At 48.3% G+C, this 18,123-nt stretch overlaps 1 protein-coding gene across 1 annotated transcript in view; it reads right to left on the bottom strand.

The window, feature by feature from the left end:
• The window catches only part of MAN1C1 (mannosidase alpha class 1C member 1), a 69,145-nt gene extending 54,482 nt beyond the window's left edge, over positions 1 to 14,663 (bottom strand). Inside the window, exons 1-2 of the mRNA XM_075522450.1 lie at positions 14,339 to 14,663; positions 12,530 to 13,540 (exon numbers count right to left, since the gene is read on the bottom strand). Coding sequence (XP_075378565.1) covers positions 12,530 to 13,102 — 573 coding nt within the window. The 5' untranslated portion in view covers positions 13,103 to 13,540; positions 14,339 to 14,663. The remainder of the gene's footprint in view (positions 1 to 12,529; positions 13,541 to 14,338) is intronic.
• Positions 14,664 to 18,123: the final 3,460 nt, after the last annotated feature.

The raw sequence follows: 18,123 nt of genomic DNA, 5'->3' as shown, positions 1-18,123 counted from the left end.
AAAAAATTGGGGTCAGTGTCGAAGAGCAAATCTAACTATAGCTTGTGTGATGCAGATGAAAGTGAAGATGTTGTGCCAGCAAACATACGGAAAGTGAACAGCGAGATAAAGGAAAGATTAAAAATTGAAGAGAGGACACTTCAAGAAAGATGAGCTTAAAACCATAGGAATAATTATGATCTCCCTTGTTATTACCACAGAATGAAGGCAGAAGTAGCTCTTTGAGCAACATCTGTAAGTATGAGGAATCACAAAATAAATTTAAGGTCCTTACAAAACATTGGGGGGCGGGGTTTGATACTGTGCAGAATGTGAACTTAGCTCTAGTTTACTGCTTCCATGCATTAAGATTTCCCACCCAAAAGAGATTTCTTAAATGGAAATTTAAGTTGTGAGTATATACCTGTAGCACTTAAAAGTGCTTTCAAAGTAGAAGATACCAGAATGTGTTCAAGTAACAATGGAAGATAGGAACTCCATCTCTTTTTGTAAAATATTGGAATATTAGATAATAATATTCTAATATTAGAATATTAGATACTTAAAAGTATTAAAATATACCTATGAACTACATCACACTGTGCTATACTTTACCATGATGCTAGTTTCATGAATTACTGGTTGCACTGCACTTTGGAAGTGAAAAGGTACCATATATCCACACACATATATACAGACTTTCACGCACAAAGAGGCGTATCAAGCAAGTATTTTCCCCAACACTACTGCGATGTCACAAATCATTGCCTTTACATTCTAATGTAATGGTTCACTTCACAAGATTACTGTTGCTAACAAAGTTGCATGTTAGGAGACGTCTGTCAAACACACAACAACTCTTTCTACAGCTACCACCAGAAGTTGCATGCACAAAGGATGGCAGGCAGACCCAGAAAGCAATACACTTTGTGTGACACTATTATTTGGATTTTTCAAGTCCTTTTAACTCTAGGTTGGACAGTCTGGTAATGGCTTTTCTTAGTGACTACTATTACATTCCAGCGTGCTTTGAGGAAAGAAAGTGGAAAAAAATTACTTACCTAGTAATTGTGCTTCCTCAAATGTCACCTCAGAGTCCCCCTCCTGAGTTTTGTGCCTGCAGCATAAATCATGGAGGAAATTCCCCCGGCTCTTCTTAAGATTTTGGGCACTGTGACATACCTATAGGCTGCCTTGAGGGCTCTTACATTTCAACTACATCCCTTCAAGCATGTACAGCACATGGTCTTCGTAAATCCCTACTTACACACAGACTACAAATTCTCCTTAAAAGTGACCAACATTCCAGGTGAATGATGTACAACGATCAATTAAACACCGAGGCCAGAATCCATCAGCTCCTCTCCATAATATCCCCACGTTAAAAGGGAAGGTGGATGGAAACACAAACACTAAGCAAGATTGTTTTTCCAGACCTGCATTATGACAAGGTAAGTCATTTTCTCTCTCCCTAAAGATACCATCTGCACAGGAATCTCATTTCTGGAGAGCCAGAGCCCAAGGGGATGCTCTAAAAAAAGCTGTAGTGATAACGAACCAAAAATGGGCAGACTGCAAGGAAAAAAAAGAAAAAGAATGTGGGGACATTTGTCTTTTCAAGGAAAATAATAAAAAGAAAATAAAAAATGTCTCTAGAACCTATTAGGCCTACCTGTTTGACAGCCTGTGAGACAGACGTCATACAAATCAATTATGAAAAGAAACAAAAGAGAGAAGATACGGGGCTTTGTACTCCTGAGCCCTGGATGTGGGACCACGGCAGGAATACTCTGTGGGTATGGAAGAGAAAGACTAAACAGGGACCAGAGTCTCTGTGCATAAATCTGCCACGGAGCTGTCCTGAGGCACGTAAATAAAGCCTTCCTCGCCCAGAGCAGAAATATCCTAACAGTCACCATGAAGAATGGTTATGGAAATTATGATGCACCAGAAGGCCGGGGTTCTGTGTAAGGCTCTGAAGCCAGCAACGCAAGTTGGACAGCTGAAGAGCTCTAGTTCAGCCAAAGAAACATTTCCAAAGCTTTTTCAGATATAAAAACTGAAGACCACCCTCACAATCAGCCACATCCTCTTTTGGGAAGAAGAGATTTCTCAGCCTGGGACACAGCAAGACGCTTTGGAACATGAGTGACTCGGAGCTGCTAAGTCAGTGTAGGGAGCCAGGTGGATAAACTGAACTGATTCACACCACGGCTCGAGGTACAATCTTGGCTAATGACAACCTACACAGGCTCAACAGGCCTCTGTTAGGCCCTTAAATCTGGAAAAGGGAATCACAGCTCTGAATAGGACCCACACTGCAAGATATGAAAGGAGTCCTTTCACATTGGAAGAAAAACTTAGCACGGTCACAGGTTCACTCGGCAGCTCAATATACACGTCTCACTCTTTCCATTTCAGGACCACCCATCTGATCCGCTTCTTTCCTCCCAGCACCAGCAAAGCGTGAATTGCTTTTGACACATGGATGGCTCAAGGGCCCAAAAAGCAGTCATAAGCAGATGGGATAACTGAAGGAAGGAAAGAAAGAAAGAAAAAATGTAAATACAGGCCAAGAGTTACCCTGCATCGCTCCTGTTTTGTGCAGTGAGAGCAGACTTAGGGAGCAGAAGAAACATCTGTTTGGAAACTGTCTTTGTCTCAGTCCAAATGCTGGAGCAGGAGAAAAGAGGGAAGTCGGGAACTGCCAGCACACCTCGTGCTTTATCTCACACTTGGATGGCTTAACAGGAGAGATCTGGGAGGATGAGTTTAGTTTAATGATTTCTTGCTGCTTCACCTGCTCCCCATCTGTCTTTGTAGTCCTTGCTCGGAGGGACAGATAGGAGCATTGCTGTCCTCTCCCCTTTCAAGAGTTACTTCTGATTTGAACTTCTGAAGAGAGGAACAGAGCAATTCTCAAGTATTAAGTAGTCAGCAGAGATTAGCCCAATAATTTATCAAAGGTAATAGCTAATAACAGACACAAGAAACTTGCTCACAGCCTTCCTAGAGCCTCATGGCAGAGCTGTCACCTTACAAAAGTGTTGTAAGAAATTCTTGGACCACAGTAGCAAATTCATTAGCCAGAGGCTGATAAACTCTTCCAAGAGTCCCTCAGTCAACAATAAATCATACAAATCAGGTTGCAAATACTGGATCTTTAATAAAAATGAAGTTGGTGGAGTGGATGTTAGAAAAATGTTAGAATTCAGCTGGCAGGATGAAGAGGACTTGCTTTCATTTAGCCTGACCTCCCATCACGAGAGGGACCAGGGCTTGGCCCTGGCATCATTCCAGCACTGTACTAGACAGTCATCATACAACATTGATTAATGAACTGCTGAAAGAATAAAAGCAAGAAATGGAAAGTTAGGAGATCTAGATAATAAACTAAAGAAAAGAACCGTAAAGATTCATCAAAATTAGAGACAGAAGGCGTCTCCTAGGTCACAGACTCCATGTCCCTGCCAATGTAGAAGTGGCTTCCACAGTACTGCTCTGGCCGTGCTTCCTTTCAAGGCCTAAGCAACAAGCTTCCACGCTGTTCCACTTACCAAATTTCACCCTAATATTAAACTCGAAATTTTATTTCTTTAGGTCTTTGAAATCCAGAAGTGAAAAGAACCAGAAGACAGCTGTTTACTGCTTTATCCTACACCAGCCAAGGAGTTGCCTTTCAAAAAATCAATCTTTTGAATTATTCTACTGTGCAACCACTGATGAAAGTGGGCAGATCCACACCCAGCAGTGACAATGTTCTGCTTGTTGGAGGGCTCACTAACATGCAAAACAAATGTCTGATGGATAAGATAATCAAATACAACTGATGTTTCAGGACTGAAGGATCCTAACATGGTATCAGTATTGGAGGAAGGCCTTCAAGAAAGCCAAAACAGCACCAGAAATCAGCCAAGGGTTTGTTTGGGTTCATCTAGCAAAATGCTGAACTACCAACATAAGTATGCGTCCTTCCTAGAAAACTCCAGAGGAAAATGGAGGCTCAGATGGAAGAAGAGACAGAAACATCCACATTTCTACTGGAAGCATTTTATCTGTGAGCTGGGCTGGCTAAGCCAGACAGCAGGAGGGTTTCAGGATGGATGAAATGTGATTACATTATAATTATCTTTTGTTACTTTGCAAAGTACATGGTTACGCACTTTCCTTACTGCCCAGGGAAATCATGTTAACACAATTAGAGCAAGAACCCTGTTTTAAACACGGTTTGCTCGGACGTTACTAACATGGTTCCAATTCTCAGTACAGACAGTCTTCAGAGCCATCTTGCTCCATAAATCAGTGAGAATTCTGTCACTGACTTCTTCTGAAGCAAGTACCAGCTCTTAGAGAAGAGACATTCTCTAGGATGTACTGAACATATAGCTTCACTGTATATCATCATCCTTTGCAAGTGCTGTTGGCACGATGAGACGCTGTAGAATTTCTAAATCTCTTGCATTTATTCTTCTTTGCAGCCTTCCTCTTAGGATATCGTTCTATCCACTATTAAACTAAGAGAGAGAGAAATATAACAACAGCTCTATGGCCATGCAATAGAAGTGTTGGAGGCCAGATTAGAACTAATGAGTTCCTGGCTCCCATTCAATCACAACCATCAGAACAATTAGCTCAAATAAGCCCGAGAACTGTTTTCTGCTCAGCTGTTGTCTGCCCGTCCTCCCCAGTAACTTCTGAGCTGCAAAAATTCAATCGGGTTTGACAGAGGGTAAAAGGTCACAAAGAAACTGAAGTTCAGCGCAAACTGCCAGCAGACTGGAGGACAGACCCACAGAGTGCCCCACTAAAGGCCGGAGAGCAGCACGAGCTCCTGCTCTGTTCAGCCACAGCCCGCTGAGCAGTGGGCAGCTATGGGTACCAAGCACCCGGAGCTGGACCATCGCCTCTGGCCCACACAGCCGAGGGGGGACGCTGGGAAGAGCAAGAGGCACCACTGGGCAGGGCTGGGTGACACGGAAGGAACTACAAACAGAGGGATGGGACAAGTCACAAACTGCATGAGGGGGGTCTAAGGATGTAGGGGGGTTTCAGCACACAGGACTCATTCCTAGAAAGCCAGGCTCCACTACCTTTCTGCTAAGGGAAGAAGTAAGCACTAAGAGCACACTTTCCCTTTTTAAACACCGTCAAGGTCTCTCCTTTGATTCTAGTACGCAGCAGATACACACACAGGGGCTTCTGCATCTCTGCTGTCAAGATAATTAGATGCAAAAGGGAAGCACTAAAGTCACTTCAGTTTAGTCCAACCTCTAGCCATTACTTACACTCCAGTGTCCTCCCAGGGAATACTGAAGTGCCTGAGAGAAAACAGTTTTGCCTTGTACTAGCTTGCTGGACTAGGGATTAAAAAAAAATTGTGCCCATTTTACAGAGGTGCATACTGGATCCATACAGCAACATGATGAATCTGCCATCGGGAACAGAACCCAGGACCAAGTGTCCTGTTCTAATTAACAGTAGGTGCTTTGCCCCCTTTAGTAAGAGTACAAATGAGTAACATCCCTGTCCCATAAATAGAGGATGTTTATTATCCAGTCCTTCAGTGTTCCCACTGTGCTCTCTTCCCTACGATGGTTCGGATCCATCATGCACAATGCACTCACGTTATGCACGGATCACTGACACCACTGCCCATGACAGCTTCTCTGGAGCCCTTCCAAAACGTTGTGTCATATGATGAACTGAAGCGCCAAGGGGATACGCAGTAAGACAGCAATCATGGGAGTGTGTTCGCTCCTCATGCCAAATCCGTTCACGGCGTTCAGTGAAAAGTACTTTTTTGGGGAATGTAAATTTAGTCTCTTTCCTAAGTATAAAAATTAAAATGCTCCAAGCACAAGATTTCCTTTTCCCACCAATGAAGTGAATACTCTTTCCTGCTTTCTCCTTTTGACAGCTTCATGTCAGTTTTATATTCAGAACTAAATGACAGACTGATCTAAGATACATTCTCCTTTCCCCCCTCTCAGTCTCCCATCTAAATCCTGAACTGTTTTAAATATTGAAAAACATACTCAAAAACATCAAAACAAAATGATAAACAATCTAAACAATAATAGACTAATAGAGTAAAACAAACGTGATTGATTAACATCATCTGGTAAAGCCTTGCATGCAGATCCAAAGAAAAGAACACTAGACACAAAAATCTTTCTCCCATTAAGGGGCAGATTTAATCATTGATTAAAAAGTTAATCAGGAGTCTATAAATATTTTGGCTGGAAAGATGGAATCTTAACCAAGGTGACTGCTTTTTGGTAAATATTTGCACAACTGCATATACACAGTCCCCAGATTGATGGGGAACGGGGGGGTGATGGGAACTTGGCCCACCACTGGTACCACACAGCGAGGCACAGTAGGCCACCTCACCTAGCAGCCCCCGCTATGTGACCCCCCGCTTCGACCACGGCCACATTCACTCCTGCTCCCCGAGGGTACGTGCCTGTGGTTACAGCAGGATGTTACCGACAGGCCGTAGCCAGGCTCCAGCCCTGCTGTCCTAAACCCCTTGTCTTTTTATTTGAGACCCTTCAGAGAGCTTATGTGTATTGACTGAAGTAATTCAGCAAGGTGTAGGTCCTTCTGCACGACACGCTTGTGTGTGAGTCCTGGAAACTCATTTCACCATGTCCAGCACTTGGATTCAGTCATTATCTGTAATCTGCCTGGAGAGGTACATACTCCAACAATTTTGCTGTTGTGCGAATAGTGCATTGTCTTTAAGTGGCAGTTTATAAACTAGTCTCGCACCAAATTTAGTTGTTGTGGAACAAGTGCTTCCAGTGCTGGATTTTGTAGATAAGAACAAATGTCTTCAAATTGCACAGTAGTTCCAAATTCCAAAATACCCTCAGCCCGAGTAATATCAGTAATAGCGTGCACTAAGGTATCACTGGCATCTCTAAGGCAAGCAGCACTGTAGCATGGACCACAGCATGTGAAGCATTTTCTATAGTCATGCATTATGACAACAGAACAAATATATTTTTAGTCAATTAACTGTATACCCTACAGCCAAAAGAGGATGAGACAGGTTAGGTCTAAATTTTGTTTGCGTGAATCCACCGGAGGCTAGTGAAGCAAAAAATACACTGTATGCACCATTTGTGGGATTTACAGTATAGTACCCTTTTTCACAGGTTCAGCAAATAAATGCATGAGAAGCAGCATGGAGCAAAGGAAAATTCCAGCAAGCCTGGAGCCAGCCAGTGCTTCCAACTGCAGAGAAATTCTCTCATTGCAAAGGTATTTCTACCCCAGAGAAAGAATTATGATCTGAGCACAGTATACCTGACTGGTTTCAGATCATCATTCTAGTCCATTATAATAAGTATTTTACTGAGAACAGTTTTCTTTACCCAAAGCATCCAAAGTAAATCTGTTGGAAGTCACTGGATTTACATTTGACCAGCACAAAGGATTAGACATTTTCCATGGGTCTCGGTGAGAAACACGTGCATGGGGAGGTGCACTTCCATCTAGAACTGTGCGTGGTGCAACTCACGTACTGAAGCTACTGACGAATTACATTATTTGCTTGTAGTAGTGTTCATCCCCAGATTACAGAAAGAAAAGGCATTTTCTCCAAATGGAAGACTAGAAGTTGCACAGTGTAGGGAAAGGGAGCCATCTGAAACATTTTTACTGCTGGCTTCAGAAATGAGATGGCTCAGGGACGATTGACAATGTGATTCACAGCATTGTACCAACAGGCCAATTGTAACTCAAACTCAGAACTGTTTTGAGCCCTGCTTTCAATAAATCGGTGATCACAATCCAGTTCCCAGTGCTTATGCATATAAGTGCATATAAAATCCCCTGAGAATACCCACAGCTTGCCTCCACGAAGGTGTGGGAGACGGAATGAGTGTCTGATCAGACACTTCTCCCAGCAGGGGTCAGGGATGCAGCACAAATTCAGGAGAACAAGCAGCACTTCCCCAGCTCTGCCCCAACAGCACATGCTTTTCTGTTGCGGAAGGGATCACTGGTCAGGACCGTCAAAACCACACAAAAGGAACTCAGCAACCAACACCAAGTAACTTTTCGCAAAAGTTGAGCTCCTGATAACATTCCTGTTTCTTGCCAATTATCTTTCAGTGACAAACTGTCAAGATATTTGTGTTAAAAGACTGATCTACCTTAATAGGTGCCTGCTAATCTGCAGAGTGATGCAGGATAACTGTGTACACAGACTCTGATGGCCTTCTTCCCCCTGGGGTCTGATTTTTCAAAAGCAAATACATCTTTAGAGCCTGTGTTAAGAGGACAGCAGACAGCAAGGTGAGGCAAACGAAGGTGGAGACAGGAAGAAAAGCCAGGATGAAGGAGAACTGCACTGTAAAACAAACAGGCTTCAGTATTACTAATCGGGAGGAAATGAATGTATGTGTCAAACCCAAGGGTACAATCCCAGCAAAGGACTAAAAGCCTGCCTGGATTTGACATATTCCCTTATTTGAAAGGGACAAAGGACACTGTCAGGTTAAGGTATTAGGTATTCTCAGACATCAGGCAAGGAATCTTGCCTTTTGTACCCAAAGAAGAAAAGAAAAACCAGTCAATCTCTTTCACTGTTCACATTTTTCTCACGTCTCATGACTGGAAGGAAGCTAGCTAGTTTAATTTCATTGATGGACACTTTCAGGTCTAGCTGGTTACAGTGGTTGTCCTTAAGAACTGGACAGCATTAGTAGGGTTGGTATAAAAATACTTCAGAGAAATGCTGTTCTCTCTCCCCACCCCTTCCCTACCTATGAGACCCATGAAGCCAACACAGCAACAGTACAGCAAGAAGCAGTCTGTTTTGCTTCATCCATCATCAGCAAAACTGTCAGCTCAGCTCCAACAGCAAAATCTTTATTACTGGTTATGATGCAAAAGGCAGAAACCATACGGTCCGATTTTCCCAGATCTGAGGCTGAATTTGCAGTAGCGGCAGTTGGAGGGGAAATAATTTTGACTTTTCACTGAGCCAATTTGATCTGGAAATTGTTGAGAGCAAATAAATATGGAATCCCACTGTGGCATTTCTGCAGTCACTTTCTGACTACAACCACTTTTTTTTTTTCTTGAACATCAGTGATTAGTATTTGGCACATGTAAAAAATTAGCTATTCCCTGAAGCCATGCATGACTGATCAATTACAGAACTAATAGGTTTTTCAGAGGTCAGTTTAAGAGATGAATAATCCCGGGCCCTTTTAAATTTCCCAACCTGTAGCATGGGGAGATTGTTATTTGGTTTTGTTGCAGTTTTCTTCAAAAGGTCAGAGTGCCCACAGCACTCAGCTGCCCACGGTAGCACACAGCAGTACATCCTAGGCAATTCTCCAGGTGACCAGTGACCTTTTGCAGTAAGCAGTCTGGGCAATACAGGTGCTCTCTTTTTTTCCTTCAGGAAAAACAACTGCATATTTGACTCCGGACTTGTCTTTAAAAAGTTAAGTCGAACCTAAGAAGCCTGTCACTCTGCTAAGTCGCCCACCAGTGCAAAGCAGCATACCTGCACACACACATCAGCTCAGCTCATTGCAGAACTTACTTCTTTTAAGAGACTTCTACAAGCCATTTCAACTCGCTAACCCACCTCTTTTCCTTTCTGCACTTCTAGGAAACACAGCATTCAAAGCACACAAATGAGCAAGGCACATATACCCCCAGCCAGACTCCTTAATCTACAAACAGCTCCGGTGCTCCTACCACTGCTCAGAGCTTTCCCAAACAGCAGTAAAGTGGGCGACACCACAGTGGTGGGTTTCACACTCTGGACAACACTATCTTTTAAGCAGAAAAAGGTCTAGCAGGACTACATTAGTCGACACTTTCCACACGTAACAGCCAAGAAACTAATGACACACCCTCTTCTCTGGCTGAAACATCAAGCAGCTTTAGAGGCTGGGTGGGAAAGAGCAGACGCCCGCTCGGACTCCTGCTTAGACTGAAGGGTCCTGCAAGAAAATAGAAAGTTCCTAGTCTCTAGGTTGGGCATCAGCCCTAGTCTTTGATCATGCACCAGTTCTTTCTCCTGTTTTTCATCTAGGCTCTGGCAGACAGATGAGGGGGATAAAAAAAATAAAAATCAACAAATCCCATTCATATCCATCCTCCCTGTTATACATCTGAGAATGGCCTAAGGGGGAGGAAAAAAACCCCAAAACTTTAAGTACCAGGACAGTTTGGAACACATCTTAGCAAATTACAAGGCTTAAAGCTCTGGAAGAAGGAGAGAAAAGCTACTTGCTGCTACTGCATACACCACCTTAAAACGGCCAGCAAACCCACCATCTGCCCTGGGGGCATCTCTCGCATCACGTGAAGAGTATTTGCTAACCCAAACGCTGCATCGTGATTTGACTTATTTCTTCCTTGCGATTTTTTTTTTTACCCATCTGTTTCTTTTTACCCAGAATTTGTCTTCTAACCTCTCTTGGTTTGTTTTCCTCGTGCCTTTTTGATTTGCAAAAGAAAGACACACCTTCTCTCTTCCACAAGCTGTACCACTACCCCTTGTTTTGCACATTCAGTCTCATATCTCAGCACCATATTTGCTTCTCTTTCTCTTTCTGAATAAATAGAAGTGCAGGCACTTTTAAGGAATAAGGGCTCTGTTTGAAGAGTAATTAGCTGTCAGTATAAAACTAGTATTTATGGATTCTCATCCTTGAAAAATCTAACTCTGCTACCCAGCACTGATTACGGCTGTTATAAACAGATGGGGCTGAATCCATACAACTTGCAATAATCCTGTATTTAAAAAATAATTAACTACAAATAAAGGACTGAATTCCACTAGCTTTCATAAATTTGATTTCCAATTTGATTTGACTGTACAGAGTGGAAGCTGGGTTATTCACGGGTGCGTCGTGCTACCCTAGCATACCTTGAAAGCAGGAGTCTGCAGCATATTCAAGCACACGCTCCGCACCTCCAAGCCCACGAGACAGCCAGGTACTGGAATATTCCAGATACCCTGCCACTGAGATGCGAAGCGAAAGGATGGCTCAGTCACGCCTGGGATCGTGAACAAACCCAGCACCCCTGGGTGTGTGGTGTCTGGTTGTCTGGCAGAGAAGTTGGAATTTTAGCAGTGGTGCAGCCTTTGTTTTAATGACTGACAGAGATAGCAGGAGGGGAGCTTTAAAAAACTGTTTTTAAAACACAGGTTATAGCAGATGAAAGCACTCGGTGTGTTATTCTTTGACTTCTTTCTCTGTTCAACCTGGGGCAACGTCTTTGCTGAATGCCTACACCTCTGTGAGAGAACAAACCCAGGGAACGTATACTCTGCTTAATTAAATCTGTGCATTTTGCTTATTGGCACCTCTCACTAGGCCAAAATTCACTAAGTTGGTTATCCATCGTAGCAAGAGGTACACAAACACAATCGAATACTACACAGAATCTATAGCTCTCGGTTAACTAGGTCACAGATTGCTCTGCAACGCTTCTGAGGCTGCCGGGCTTTTATGCACAAACCGTAGGCACCAGGCCAAATTCTCCCCTCCGTTACACTCCTTAACCCCGCCGACGATGTTACCCAGGCTCACCGGGGTCTAAGCGAGGGCAGCCTCCAGGTCGCTGTTAGTAGACAAGAAGTCCCGAGCCAACTCCACCCGGAGTAAGGACAAATGATTTACAGGGACAGTCAGTCTCACGCCTCCTCCCCGACTCCTGTGAGGGCACATCCCCTCCCTCCATCCCCGTGGACCAGCGCAAGTTTCGTCATCTACCAGCTTTTGCGTCAAGCAGCCAGGTTAACGCCGATACCCCGGGGAGGAAGCCCCTTGCACAACCACCGACACCTCCTGCCAAGCAAGTTTTTTTTTTCCTAATAACCAAGCTGAAATTTCCCTTTGCCTAATTTCAGCTCTTTAATTTCTAGTCACACCCTATCAGGCTGCCCTAACATTTCCTCTCCGGTGCGAGGAGGTGCGTGCAGTAGCTGACAGGCATGTGCACCCGCTGACACCTCACACACGCAGGGCCACGCTGCAGGACACCCCCACGGAAAGAGACACCCCCCAATTCCTGTCACCTTCCGTAGGAAAAGGAGGGAGAAAGGAGCACGAGGGGCCTGTGTGGGAAATGAGGGCAAGGCTGGGGAAGTGAGGGGTGTGTGAGGAGAGTGGGGGCAATGAGGAGAGGATGAGGCTGTGAGGGAAGATGAGGGCTGACTGAGGGGGTGACATGGCCGTGAGGGAAGGCGAGGGCTCACCGAGGGGGGGACACGGCCGTGAGGGGAAGGCGAGGGCTGACCGAGGGGGGGGGACACGGCCGTGAGGGGAAGGCTGAGGGCTGACCGAGGGGGGGGACACGGCCATGAGGGGAAGGCTGAGGGCTCACCGAAGGGGGTGACATGGCCGTGAGGGGAAGGCTGAGGGCTGACTGAGGGGGGGACACGGCTGTGAGGGGAAGGCTGAGGGCTGACTGAGGGGGGGACACGGCCGTGAGGGGAAGGCTGAGGGCTGACTGAGGGGGGGACACGGCCGTGAGGGCGTGGGTGGGGTGCCGGGGGTCTCCTCACCTCTTTAACCTTCATCCTGCGGGCGCGGGTCTCGGGGTCCTCACCGGGCCGCCTGCCCCGCACCGGGTGGCGGAGGCTCCGGCGGAACCGCTCGTAGTCGAAGCGGAACGGAGCTCGCGTCTCCCGGGCGGGGGGAGCCCCGGTGGCGGGCTCGGCTCGCCGCTCGCCGCCCTGCACCTGCTGCCGGGAGCCCGGCGCGGTGTGGGCCGGCGGGCCGGCCATGCGGGCGGCGGTGCGGAGCTTCTCCCGGAGGCGGCGGGGGGCGGCGGGGCTGGCGTGGCGGGGCTCGGCGGCGGCGGGGGGGCTGCGGGGCAGGTCGGTGTCGCGGGTGGAGGAGGAGGAGGCGGAGGAGGAGGAGGCGGAGGAAGAAGAGGAGGAGGAGGAGGCGGCGGTGGCCCGGCGGGGCAGGAAGAGGCGCTTGAAGCGGGAGGAATCGGGCAGGAGGAAGAGGGCCCCGAAGCACAGCGTGAGCAGGCCCGAGAGGAAGAGCAGGAACAGGAACTTCTGCGGCAGCCGCAGCCCCAGCGCCGCCGGCCAGCCCGGCATGCCCGGCAGCTTCCGCAGCAGCACCATGGGGCACCGGATCGCGGCCACCGGGCGGGATCCGCCGCCACCCCGGGGGACGCCGCTGGCTTCTGCGGCGAAAGGCTCAGGGTTCACCCCCCCGCACCACCGGCTGGAGCGGCCGCCTTCACCGGGGACCGCCGGCGGGTGACACGTGGATGGCTCCGGACCGGGCTGAGCCGCGGGGCCCCGCCGCTGCCCGGGGTCCTTGTCCGAGAGGCTCGCAGGGCGCGGAGCGGCGGTTCAGAGTGTCCCCCTCCGGCATGAAGGCGGCGGCGAGCGCATCCCGCCGGAGCCGGGCGGCGGAGCGGCAAGGCTGGGCTGCTCCCGGCGTCAGTCCCCCGTGCAGGCTCCCCACCGGACGGCTGCTGTCGGGCTGGCTCAGGGAGCGGTGCCGAGGAGGTGCGATCCCTCCTCCCTAGGCGGTGGGTTCATGCTGCAGCATTTCTGCGAGGGGGGGGAGATAAGAGCGCGTTCATTCAACACCAAGAAGGATGCAGCCGGCGTTAAACCCTGTGTCCCGGAGGGTCTGCCGCCTCCCCAGCCGTTCCCCCACCCTCCAGCCACACTAGTTCGTTTTCCCTCTCTCCGGACTTTGCCATTGACTCTCTAGTCTGCGAGCAGCTCCCAGCTCTGCACCATCCCCTACAGCTCCGGGCTGCCGGGCTCTTCTGGCGGGGCAGCCCTGGGGCCAAGAGGAGGATCCGCGCCCTGGCGAGGAGCGAGGCAGGGTCTCGCCAGGCTCTTCCAAACCCCGGGAGAGGCAGGGTGCCCAGGGACAGAGAGCAGAGAGACAGGGACGAGGCTGCTCCGCTCCTCAGCAAGCTGCCAGGAGCTGCTTTCGCCCGCAGAGGGCTGAAGATGATGGGGCTGCAAACAAGCCATGCGGAAAGCTCGGCTCGGGCTAAGTTTCTTGAGGGGAAAAAAAAAAAAAAAAAAAATCTACGGATTGTGCTTTTGCTAAATGGATCCCGGCGAATTCCTCCTTTCTCCCAAATCTCTGCCTTGCTGTTATTCACCCCCTCCACACCAGTCGCCTCCTTACGTGCGCTGGAAGAGACAGAGCTCAACTTTCAGACCACGAAAGAAAGCAGGACCACTTTCAAAAAGCAGGACACCTTTTAAAGGCCTACCTACAAGCCCCAAATCTCCCCTACTCCTACGGGCAGGACCGGCGCTGCCCCCCAAACACGCTGTCAAACCCGCTTGGCGGAAGCTTTCCTACCCCCAGCCCTGTTTACTCACCCCTCTGACAAATCCAAGCCACTCTGGGTCCTACACGGAACAAAATCTTCTCAGTCCTGCCCGCGCATCTCAAAAGCGAGAACCCCTCGCTGCTGTCAGCGCTCACAAGTGCCCGTTACATTCAGAGGAGGAAGAGGCTGGCTGCCTGCCGGGCTCTCCAGGGGGCAGCTCCTCTCTCCTGCCCATCCAAGCATCCAGGAGGGAAGTACCTAACTGCATCAAGCTACTTAAAGGCCTCTGCTTTTCACCTCCTCCCCGCTCCGCTCCGCCCCGCCTTCCTCCCCGCCGAAGGGGACCCGCCGGGCTGCGCTGCCCGGTGCCCGCACACGCAGCCCGCCCGCACCGCCCGCCTCCACAGCCGCTCACTGCGACAGCGCCGCCAGCCCCGCCCCTCGCCCCGCCCCTCGCCCCGCCCCTCCTCCTGCCAACGGTCACTCGGGGGAGGAGGCGGAGGCGTCGCGAGCCAATCAGCAGACCAGGTCCTGCCCGCCGTGACGCTCGCCCCCAGAGCCGCGCTCCTCACTCGCTTGCTATTGGCTGTCTGGTGGAGCCTGGCCTCACCCGTTGGCTCTTCCAAACGCCAGGAAAGCCGGGAGACCCGCCCGCTTGTTTACCACAGTTGCCCGGCTCGAGCTGGGGGAGCGCCTCACCCCGCCCCTTTCCTCCAGCCAGCCTTCCATTGGCTGCGAGGAGTGCCCCATCCCCGCTGCGATTGGCGGACGGGGGTCCAGCCGCTTTAAATAGGGGCTGAGGGCGCGGGGCGGGCTGGGGCAGCTGTGAGGGCTCGGCCGGTGCGAGGCGGGGATGGCGTCGCCTTCCCCTCACCTCAGCCGTCGTGAGGGCTCTCGAGGGGCGGATTTACCCGCGCAGTCCCCATAGCCTGCTACCTGAAGTCTGGCGTGTGCTAGAGGGTAAAAACCCCCAGGAGGGACCTTTTCCCAAAGGCCTGTCATGGCAGCTCATCCCTGACCAGGAGCAGGGGCTTCAGAGAGGGGCCAGAGATGGTTTGGGAGCTGCCTTTCTGCACACAAAACTGCCCTTCCTGGTTTTTATGAGCCCAGAGTCAACTGCCATGAAGCACATTTGAATCCCAAATGCTTAAATCCTCATCACACACCCTTAACCTTCAACGTACCATACAAGAACTAACCAAATCTCACAGTCACCCTGTGAGGTAATACTATACCGGAGGCGCAGATGGTGAACTGAAGCGTTTCTGCTCATAAATGTTAAAAAAAAAACAACAAAAATCTTCTGCAGAATTAGCAACGAAAGAGAAAAAAGGCCACCACCCAAAGCCAAAGGCATCTGAAACTGCTCTGAGATGGAGCTGGATGGGTGGAGGTCACCAGAGATGGGTTTTGGATGCTGTGAACATGAGAAGGCTCACAGGAAAGGGGGAACTGCAGCTACCCGAAGTATTGATGTGACTAAACTTGGAAGAGCTAAAGAGAACATTTTGTAAGCTGGAAAGGAGCTGGAGCTGAGGAAAGAAATCATCTGCTGTTTGCGTCTTCCTGCGCTCAGTGTGCTCCATCTTCATAAATAACTAATACCACAGGAAAGAAATACCTGATCTGATTGCTGGGTCTGGCTGGAGCATGTTGCAGGGCCCCACATTTTGAACTGTTCAGCTGAGAACCAGTTACGTTCTCATTTTCCTATGAAAAGTGCTATAAAGGGATATAAAGCGGGTGGCAGAGCAGCTCTAGGAGCAGGATTCAGGAGCCGCTCTTGACCCGGCTATGCTCAAGGTGAGTGATCATCCTGCCTTACCCTTCCGTACACTTCCACAACTGCTGCAGGTTTTTATCTAGACAAAATAAAACTAAAAAGTAAGCCTTGTGCTCTTAGCTGTCTAGTGGCTGCCCAGTAGACGTTGAACGCAGCCACCCTCAGAGGCAAATTTGCATCTTGATTATTTGGTTTTGAAATGTGTCCTTTGAACCATCCCCTGTGGTTTGCAGGCAGGACCAGTTCAGCCTGAGCAAGAGGGAGATGCGGGCACCGTCTCTCAGCCACCATGTATGGTTTCCTCCGGAGCAGCTGCTCGAGGAACGCTCTGCACAGCTGCTCTCCCTTCCCTGCCCTGTAGCTGAACCACGAGGGAGAGGGGAGTAGATTTGGCTGCTCCATTTTGGCAGGTCGCACCGGAGCCTCGCTGAGTGCGGCAGATGCTCCACAGGCTCCTTGAAGCCCAGGGGAGCTCCTCGCAAAGGATTTGGTTTTGCTTCTTTGCACACCTTCGCAGGGAGAAGGGGGAGAAACCTGAAAGCCAGCTGCTGGCTCCATTATTTGGAGCATTGACGTGGTTGGGAGGGCTTTTACTGCTGCCTTGCCTCATGCATTTATCAGTGGTCCCCCAGGGACCAGCACCAGCAAGAGACCATCACTCCATCATCCCTTCGCCCAACACCTAACACCCTGCCTCAGCCTCGCGCTGAAGGGAAAAAAATCCTTCGCCCCCCCTTCAGATCTCCTCTTCCCTGGGGAGACCTCACGCAGCAGCCTGCATTTTGTCTCAGCCTTATAAAAACACAAAAACAAAACCAAACCCCAAACCCACCAAACCAAAAACCTCTGCTATTGCAGTGGTGGTCCCTTGATCTTCTTATAGATGGCCCCAGGACTGAAAAGGTTAGATAGCTCTGCTTTCTAAGAGGATTTGCGGGCAGCAAGTAGGATAATAAAATTGACAGCTGAGAACAAACCAGACGGATAATAAAATAGACAGTTCTGAACAAACCGAAAGGCTATGCCTAGCTCTTCATTTTATACAGCAGTGATAGAAAAGTTGGAGGCTTATCTTTTAATTAGGTTAAATTAAGAAATCTTTTTGTTTTGCTTTGGGTTTAGCATAACATTGTCTTGAAGGTAAATGCTTAGAAATTAAAGGTTTTCTAAATTAGGTTAAATTAAGATACCATTCTTCTTAAAGAAGACAAAGCATTGTCTTCAAGGAAAATGTTTAATTACATTTTTAAAACAATTTAGTCTGTGTCATAATAAGACAGAGAGCCTGGTCTCTGCATACGACTGCAGTTCCAGACATAAGCCAAATAAATCAAGAAATTGGTGTTGAAGGAGTTAGGAGGCAGAGTATAATTACTGGAAAGGTGGGGGTCCTGCTGCATTATGATTCTTGTTTTTAGCAGGACTGGAAGAAATAATTTTGAGAAAATTACTTTTTTTATGGCCACAAGAAAAATAGAATTTAATATCTACCTTTCTGTGAGGAAGAAAACTACAGAGTGATAGATAATACTCGAGGCAAAAGAGTTTGGCAAGATAATTATGCTCAAGCCTCCAGCCTATCTTTTAAAGTAGGCTTGATTCTTTTTTCCCCTCTCACTGGAGAAAATGCTCCCATTCTGGCTGCAAGAGTGGCCAGGGTGTCTCTCTCGTGCTGGAATAGCACTCCAGTTCTTAGCCAAAAAGCCCTCTCAGAACCACTCAAACCTGTGATTTTTAGGCATCACAGCAATGAAAGGCTAGAGCAGGCAGATGGAAGAAAGTCTCTGTATTACTGGCAGACAGTTTCAGACTTAACATAGTTTTGCAAAAAAAAAAAAAAAGCCACAAAAAACCCCCACCAAAAAACCCAACAAAAACCACCAACACCTCCCCCCCCCAACCAAACCAACAACTCAGCCTTGCTTCATTGAAGTGGAAAGGGACGGTACATTTAAATGCATCCTTAAAACAGGGCAGCCTCAGCATGTAAACCAGACGCCTAAACTTTGTGTGATAGCTACTACAAAGTATAGATAGTGACAACAAAACCT

This window comes from Mycteria americana, chromosome 21 (genome assembly GCF_035582795.1).
Source record: "Mycteria americana isolate JAX WOST 10 ecotype Jacksonville Zoo and Gardens chromosome 21, USCA_MyAme_1.0, whole genome shotgun sequence".
In the NCBI taxonomy this organism is placed as follows: domain Eukaryota; kingdom Metazoa; phylum Chordata; class Aves; order Ciconiiformes; family Ciconiidae; genus Mycteria; species Mycteria americana.
The sequence above is the reverse complement of the archived record's forward strand: the minus strand, read 5'-3'. Positions and strand labels throughout refer to the sequence as shown.